General features: G+C 49.8%; 1 protein-coding gene across 1 annotated transcript in view; it reads left to right on the forward strand.

The window, feature by feature from the left end:
- Positions 1-1,914, forward strand: part of LOC116660273 (putative hydro-lyase KRH_21160) — a 37,473-nt gene extending 35,559 nt beyond the window's left edge. The window contains exon 3 of the mRNA XM_032469266.1: positions 1,432-1,914. Coding sequence (XP_032325157.1) covers positions 1,432-1,485 — 54 coding nt within the window. The 3' untranslated portion in view covers positions 1,486-1,914. The remainder of the gene's footprint in view (positions 1-1,431) is intronic.
- The last annotated feature ends 7,043 nt before the right edge of the window (positions 1,915-8,957 follow it).

The raw sequence follows: 8,957 nt of genomic DNA on the forward strand, positions 1-8,957 counted from the left end.
TTCTGATCTTTTGATGTTACAATGCTGCACAGAGTGACCTGGTACAGAGCCATTCCCATCTGAGACAGCATCTGCAGGATGACTTCTGAGAAGAGGAAGATCCTAGGGCAGGAGTGGTGTGTGTTCATGGTTTTGATGGAAGCTGCCAGACACCCCCAAGTGCTGTGCTGGACTCCCGTCTCACGAGGACTCGTTTTCTCCAATCTTCACCATCCTCGTTTGTTACCAATCTTTTTGATTTTTGCTGGTCTGCTAGGTTAAAAATGACGTCTCAGTGGGGTTTTAATTTGTTTTTCCTTGATGAGAGTGAGGTTGAGCGTCTTTTCATATGTCTAAGGTGAACGCACGAATGCATCTTTATTTCTTATCTGTGAACTGTCTGTTCAAATCCTTTATCCATTTCCTATCGAGTTATTTGTCTTCCAGTGACTCGTATGTCCCGGTGGGATGCACCGCGAGTATTTCTGGCGCTTGTCTTTTGCTTTTTCTCACGCTGCTGTGTATGCATGTCGTCGAGTTTGCCATCTGTGTGTGTGTATGTGTGTGTGTGTGTGTACGCGTGTGTATTTATGTATACGTATGTGTATTTCCTCCCTTTCTGCACAGCTTCTGGATTTTTGTCTTAGAAAAATATTCCTTACATCTTACATTGAAATTTTTTCTCCCTTATTTATTCTAGTACTTTGATGGTTTCTTCCGTTTTTTACACATAAATTTTGATCCATTTGTCCTTTGTCCTTATGTTAGTTGTACGACATGGGTGTTCACTTTGTTTTTCCCAGATGATTACCCAGATGTTGCAATATCACTTATTAAATAATTCATCTTTTCCCACTGATTAGAACTATCCCCTTTATTACCACATTTTTGTTTGCATCTAGATCTGTTTCTGAATCTTCTGTTATTTTCCATCGATTTCAGTATCACCTTTTAAATTATTATAGTTTTGTGTTTTAATATCTAAAAGGGATGTTGGCCCCTCATCATTTTTATCAGAATTCTTCTGAATATTATTGCTCATTTATTGTTTTACTGTTAAAAAAAATTAGAACCAGCTTGTCTGGATACTCATATACAGACCAAAAAAACCCCATGTTAACTTAAGGAAAGTTGACGCCTTCGACACATTGGTTGATCCTTCTCATGCACATGGTAAACTTCCATTTGTGCCCACAGTTCCTCATGCCCCGTGGGAGTAATTAAAGTCCTCACATCATAGCGCTCGCCCTGGAGGTCAGGTCTGCCAACACGTGGCCACTGCTGAACCAGCGAGAAGGCCCCAGACTGTGTTAACCGTCCAAGGGGCCGTCAGTGGTATCTGTTGTTCAAAAAAACGACTTTATTGAGGTGTAATTTACGTACAATGAATTGTATCCTATTCATGGATTTTTACACAAAAAGTAAACTGTCAAAATATTTTGCTCTCTGCAGCGCGATACCACCTCCCATCGTTCAGGACGGCTGTCATCAAAGGACAACAAATAACAAGAGCGGGAGAGGATGTTTGTGGTGGGGACGTTAACTGGTGCAGCCGCTGTGGAAAACAGCGTGGTGGCTCCTCAGAAAGTCAGACACGGAACTACTGAACAATCCAGCAATTCCACTTCTGGGTATTTTTCCAAAAAACCCCAGAAGCACTAATTAGGAAAGATACATGCACGCCTATGTCACTGCAGCATTATTCACAACAGCCAAGATAAAGAAGCAACCTAAGTGTCCATCAACAGATGACTGGTTTGTGTATACGATGGAATACTACTCAGCCACAAAGAGGGCGACATCTTGCCATTTGCAACAGCATGGCTGGACCCAGAGGGCGTTACGCTAAGTGAAGTGAGTCAGACAGACAATGAAATGGACCGTATGATCTCACTTATATGTGGAGTCCAAAAAACAAAACAAACCGAGAAACAAAACAGAAGGAAAATAGACTTACAGATACAGAGAACAAACAGGTGATTGTCAGAGGGGAAGAGGTGGGGGACGCACAGGAGGTGGAGGGGTTAAGGGGCAGTAAACCTCTGGTTATGGAACAGACGTCACGGGTGTGCAACACGCAGCGTACGCAGCATGGCCAGTAACACTGTAACAACAACGTCAGTGACTTTGTGGGGGAGGTGGTTACTGGGCTCGCGGTGATGATTCCGCAGTACATGCAGGTGCGCCTGAAACTAACATAATATTGTACATCAGCTAAATGTCAATTAAAAAGGAGAAAAGCTTGCTCAGAAGAACACAGCGCTTTGACACTAAAGGGGGTGCGGGAGCCCTCCCCAGGCCCACGGGGCCCAGCGTGGTCAGGGCTGCCTGGTAAGTCCCTGCTGCGTTCTCCTCCCTCTGCTCACATTCAGCCCCGTTGTGGAGCCTGTTACCCCAGAGCACCATGCGTTGTTGGCGCTGGAGAACGTCCCTCGGAGCCGGGGCGCCCAGGTGACCGGCCAGGGCCGGGCCGGACAGAGGGCGCCGCGTCAGGCGAAGGAGACCCAGGCATCTCCTCGCGGCCCGCCCAGTAGCCAGCCGGCTGGCCAAGACCAGCTTTTTTGAGACTCAGTTTCCACAACCGTGGCAGAGGGGTGAGTGATACCTTCTCGGCTTACCTTGAGGATCTCTGTGAGGGTGAAGTAAGGTAGGATGTGTGGAAGGTCCCAGTAAAGTCGAAAGACGACGAAAACATAGGGATTAAACAGACAGGAAGCGAAGTGCAGGCGCAGTGAAGCCCCAAGGGCATCTTCTCGGGTGGTTGGCACCAGTCAGAGCTGTGCGTCATTCAGCAGACTCTACCGAGCTTGCCCTCTGCCCAGGCGTGTAGAGGACGCAGAGCAGTGAAAGCCGTGTGTCCCCGACCTGAAGACACTCACCGTCCGGGGGGTGACGTGCTTCTCTCCGGGTGCCGGTTGCAGGGGTGAGTGTGTTCACTTTGTGACAGTCCGTTGAGCCGCACGGCAGCACCTCATGTACCTTTGTCTGTGTGTGCGTTGGCTCAATAGAGTTTACAGAAAAGTAACTTTGATTCATTCCAACTTTGTAAAATGCATTCGTAGCTCTGAGTGTAGCAGAGCGTTGTATCAGACGTTGCACTGAGTCTGTGTCCCCGTTCTGCTAGTGGTGGGCATTTGGGCAGTTTCTGGCATGGGGCGTCTGTGGACGAGGCTGGTCCGCATTTCCTGGGGCATGCGAGTCGCTCTGCGGTGGGGGAACAGCTGAGTCCTTGCTTGGGGGTGTCTCCGAGTTTACTAGCTAGAGCTCCACTCGTTTCTGAAGTGGTTGCTCCACGGCCCTGCCCACCAGCAGGGTGTGCAATTACCCCAGGCGGCTTGACGGCCGTCGGCGCTTTGCCAGCCTGCCCCGTGCTCTGTGGTGTCCTTCCACCGTGTTACGTGCAGCTTCCTGATGTCGAAACCTTCTGATATGCTTACTGGCCTTTCGGATTCCTTCTTTCGAGAACTGCTTCCTCAGGGCTTTGCCCGTTCCTCTCCTGGTTTGCCTTTTCTTTTCGATTTGGATGGAGGATTCCTTAAGAACCCCAGGACTCTAAGTGGACAGATGCTCAGGGACATCCTCATTATGCTCGAACCTGAAAGAAGCTACAGCTTTGACGTCTCTGACGTCACCAGCTGGGCTTTGTCTCTCAGCGTGTCCCTGGGGAGGGCGGGCTTTCCATTATGATTCCTGTCTCAGTTGCGTGACAGCCGACCCTTCGAAATTGCTGAGATTTGACTGTGGTCTAACTGAGCAGTTTTGGTAAATATTCCACATGTCACGTGAAGGGTGTATGTTTTGCGTGTGCGTTGCATCAAGGGTGTTACCGTGGGTTCAAGTCTGTGTCCCTTGTCAGGGTTTTTGGTCTGCTTGTCCTACGCATTACTGAGACGAGTGTGCGAGAACACTCCACTGTAAATGCAGGTCTGCCTACTTATCCTTGTAATTCTTTCTGCTTTCGCTTTCCATGGCCCAGGCCCTTGTCCTCAGCCCCCTCGCCAGCTCAGGAAAATGGAGCCCCTGCGTCTGCCCGATGGTGCGTCCGCAGCCCTGAGCCGTGAGGCTTTTCCTCTCATCTCCCCGTGCCGTCCGGCCTCTCATGTTGCAGAGGGAAGGCACGCCACTCCCCCATTTCCCTCCTCCCTGTGCTTCTGTGCCTCGGGAGCACCGAAGGGTGCTCTGAAGTATCAGTTACTGCTATCAGTCAAAACACCACACATTGAAGGGAAGGCTCTTTTTTCATTAGTTAGGTATATAATGGAAATATATAACGTAGGAATACTTTAAAAGTTGAATGACATTGCATTACAGATTCCTCCCATTTCCACCCACCGACATCTGCAAACATCATTTCTGATTGCTCGCACTTACAGAAATGGAAAGAGGAGTGGGACTTGTCCTGAGCCCTGTCCCATTCCAATCATCAGTCACACGGACTACAGTTACACGAGCGGATTGAAAAGCAAATGTCCCAGCCAGGTCATTAAGAAGTACATGTCTACTGTAACTTAAATGTAATACAGCTAACGTAACTTTGTTTAAAAATATAAAAAGCTGCCATTACCCGTTAGTGGGTTTTACACCGACATGAACTGCAAAGAGAGCTGAGTCTGGAATTTTCACCGAAGTGTTGCTGATTACGACGTTGTGTTAGTTTCTGTTGTGTAGAGTTTTTCTAACCTCATGTTCACATAAAATTAAGAAATTTAAATCAACTTTTGCGTATTTTAGTTGCAGATAAGGATGACAGGGTAATCAGTTCAAAACCTTTGAAACATAAAGGTGTATTTTTATGTAAAATTCTGAGTTCAAGGGGAAAAATAATTATGTAGAATTTTTACCTGTTGAAGATGAGTTTGTTCATGTGTGTCTTAAATGGGCAACAGTGGGAATCGCATTGCCCAGCGTTCATCTTCATTGTGTGTATTTAAAAGAATGAGGTAAAAGCTTACTTTAAACATGTCCGTTCCTGGAGGGAGGAGGCCACAGCTCAGTGGGAGAAGGCGTGCTTAGCAGGCGCGAGGTCCTGGGCTCAATCCCCTACCTCCATTAAAAAAATAAACACACAAGTAAATAAACCTAATTACCTCCCCTCCCTCAAAATTATAAAAATGTGAATTCCTGTGATGGGTAAGAAACAACATAAAAAGTTTGAGATCAACTTTTAAAAAGCTTACAGTTCTTTTAGGGGTGTGCGAACAGCAAGTGGTGAAGCTCCAGACCTCGAGCCGTCGTCGTCCGCCCAGCCCCGCCGGACGCTTGAAGAACCACGGATTTCCTGGGAAGACGTTTCCTCCGTTGGTGAAAGTGTTTCAGCGTCTCAGCGCGTTTACCGCCTGGGGATTCTCCGGATGCTCACCCTTCTGTCTAGGGGAAGGCACACGCGAGAAGGGGCTTTATTGTCCAGCCAGAGAGGAGTGGACCCTGGAGCAGGGAGTGCCCAGGGCTGAAAGTGCTCCAGAGGATCCAAAATGGTGGGCCTCGCTCTTCTGCAGAGCACTTAGCGTCTGGTCACCCACCTTCCTCCAGCTGGAAGGAAGAAGGGAGGAAGGGAAAGCGAACAAACTGTCTGTGGAGGGCCTGCCGTGTTCGGGGGTCTTGCCCTCTCCCTTCCTGTACGTTGTCTGATTCCTGCAGCAGTTCATCACACAGATGAAGACGCGGAACCTCGGGAAGGTGACAGGTGTGCCAGGTTGGTAGAGCCCGTCAGTGGCGTAGCTGGGATTTGATCCCAGGTGTGTCTATGTCCAAGGGCTCGGAATCAGAAGATGCACGTGCCCTCGGGCAAATTACTTACCTTCTCTGAGCTCAAGCTTCCTCGTCTGTAAAATGGGGCAGTAATAGCTATCAGGCAGGGTAGCGTTCACGATCTAGGGAGTCAAGGTGTGGACATCCTCAAGCCTTCAGCACAGGGCCTGGCCCACAGAAGACTGAAGAGATGAGAGCGAAGTGTGAAAGGCACAGAGCTGGCATTCTGGCGCAATACTTCTGTCAGCCAAGCGCTGGCCAGTAGTTGGGACATAAATCTTTGGGCACATAGCTGTCTCTTGAAGGTGACAAACTGAGGGGTGACGTGCCTTAAACGTTGCGCCCAAGCTAGGACTGAAGGCTGGGTTTAGACTTGAGGATGGCCGAAAGGAGAGGTGGCTGTGGCCTCCCGGACCTGTCCTCAGAGACCTGGGGCTCCCGCCCGTCATTCCAGCCCCTCCCAACCAGGAGTTTCCCGCCGTCCCCGTGGTAAGTGGGGCAGCGCGGCGCGCAGAGCCCAGCGCCTGCAGCAGAACGAAGCGTCGCCCAGGACACCCTGCCTCCACTGCCGCCCTCCGGGTCTTTGCGTGGCAAAGCGGTTTCAAGCCCACGACCCTTCCTCAGCCCAGCTTTATCAGAAAACTGCAAGCAGAAAAGCTCTATTTAGATATCCTGGGCTGAGGCAAACCTGAGGGTGAGGGCCAGTTTTTATTAGTTTTTATCTTGAATCAATATTCACATAACCATCATGATCTTTGCTGTTCACAGCGCTGGTGCCTGTGTCTAAACTTCACTGAAGAGAGTTTATCAGCCTGGGAGGACCCGTCGGTGGTGTTCGGGTGCCCCCTGGTGGCCAGCGGCCCTCCCTGTTGGAGAGGTGACTGGCGCTTGTCGCCGTCTCTTAACCCTACCAGGTGGATTAGCTTCTTCCCGTCACGAATCTCGCCCAGGCCCCCGTGGCGCTGCGTTGCTAGTTCCGCGTGTAAGGCCCACTCTGTCCTGATAACAGGTAAAAGGCTGAACAGACTGAAAACCCAACCACTCCTTTAGGGGCCCTAAGAGAGGTAGGACCCAGGGTAAACCACTGCCCCAAGATGGAGAGACCGACAGGCCAGCACAGAGAGCAACGCCTCAGTGGAGTGGAGACCCGACGCGGAGCCGCGCAGGGGCCAAGCCAGGGCGATGCGCTGCCCGCGGCTCAGGGAGGGTGCCTCCCAGCCTCCGCTGAAACTCTGGCAGGACCCAATCATGGGGGACCTCCCACCACATTATGAGGTTTACCTCCAGGAGCCGGATCCGGCCCCCACAGCAAATAGCAGAGAAAGCCCCCCTGGGCTTCCAGGAGGCGGAGGGAAAACAAACCACTGTGAAACATGCCAGAGCGCGCTGTTCCTCTCCACACCCGCCCTTGGCGAGAACTAGTCAGGCAGAGCCTCCCTGACCCGGGGGAAGGGGAAGCCCAGCTCCAGCCCACCCTGGCCGGCCTGTTCCACCCATGGCGGGGACAGTGGGGGTGAGACACTTGCAAAGCTCGCAGTCCAGGCTCACTGAGAGACTGAGACCAATCACGGACCTGCAGGGAGCGTCCCCTCCCCACCCCTCCCCTCCACGTCACTGCAGGCTCATTTACAGCAGTCCCTTCCACCGGGTACCCCTCCCACTGTCAGGAAAAATCACAAGCCACGCTGAAAGGCAAGAATCTGAAGAGATGGAGCAAAAGCCTCAGAACCGGACGTGGACGGAGCGTTGGAACCATAGGCCTGGAGGTTAAAATGACTATGATTAATGCGTTAGGGCCTCTAATGGGTGAAATAATCAGCGTGCAAGAACAGGGGCGCGATGTCAGCAGAGGGATGGAAATCCCAAGAAAGAACCAAAAAGAAATGTCAGAGACAGAGAACACTGTCACAGAAATGGAGACGGTCTCTGATGGCCCTCAGGACACTGGGCACAACAGAGGAAGGAATCTGTGTTTGAAGGTATCTCAGTCGAATTCCCCAAAACAATCAGCAAAGAAAGGCTGCAGAACAAAGACGGCAAACCCCCCCCAAACCAGGACGTCCGGGGACTGTGGGGCAACACGGAGGGTGCAACACGCACAGAACGCGAGTACCAGGAGGAGAGAGAGTGGGGAGCACAGGAATGTTGGAAGTTACGGTCGGGGTTTCCCCAGATTAACGCCGGACACCAGACCTCAGGTACGGGGAGCGCTGAGAACAACAAGCAGCGTCAGTGCCAAAACACACCCTGCACCTGCTTACCTGATTTCCAAATTACAGAAAATGAAAGATAAAAAAATCCTACAAGGAATCAGAGGGGAGGAAAAAGCCTTAATGCAGAAGATCAAAGATAAGAATTACACCAAGTATCTCCTCAGAAACCATACAAGCAAAAAGCGAATGGAGAGAAATGGTGTTGAGTGAAAAAACCTACCAGCCTGGAATTCTGTGTCCTGTGAAATCGTCCTTCAAAAGTGCAGGAGAGGTGAAGGCTGAAGTCAAAACAGAGGGAATCTGCTGCCAGTAGACCTGCTTGCAAGAAATGTTGAAAAAGTTCTTTAAAAAAATGAAAATAACGTAGATCAGAAGCTTGACCTGCGCTGAGAAAGGAGGCGCATCGGAGAAGGGCTCAGCGAAGGTGAAGTGGAAACTTTCATTTTTCTTATTCTTTTGAAATTATTATTTACTGTTAAATACTATTATGTTTCCTTTTTTCCCACTTTCTTATTTAATTTTTCAATTTTTTGAAATTGAAGCGCAGTCAGTTGGCACTGCTGTGTCAGCCTCGGGCGCAAGCGGCATGTTTAAGTCACACACACGCAGACGTGCACGCCTCTTCGTGTGCTTTGTCATGACAGGTCACTACGAGACGTTTACCAGAGTTCCCTGTGCTCTGCCGTAGGAGCTTGTTACTTCCTCATCTTAGTTGACCTAACGGTTTGTTCAAAATAACAGCAGCAATAACGTAGTCGATTGCGATGCTTATACACTACAGACAACGCGCGTTTACCTGTGCTTGTAAGTAGGTGAAGTGGATATGGGGAATCTCTGTACCTTCCTCTTAATTTTGCTGTGAACCTAAAACTGTTCTAAAAACAAGTGCTTAAAAAAAGCCTATGGTAGGGACTGTTAAAAAAAAATCAGCTTCACAGGTGATTCTGGAGCGCAGCCAGGCCTGAGAAGCACTGTTGTCAGGAGGGTTTCGTTTAGAATTACTGATTGATGGTTTCC

This window comes from Camelus ferus, chromosome 27 (genome assembly GCF_009834535.1).
Source record: "Camelus ferus isolate YT-003-E chromosome 27, BCGSAC_Cfer_1.0, whole genome shotgun sequence".
In the NCBI taxonomy this organism is placed as follows: Eukaryota; Metazoa; Chordata; class Mammalia; order Artiodactyla; family Camelidae; genus Camelus; species Camelus ferus.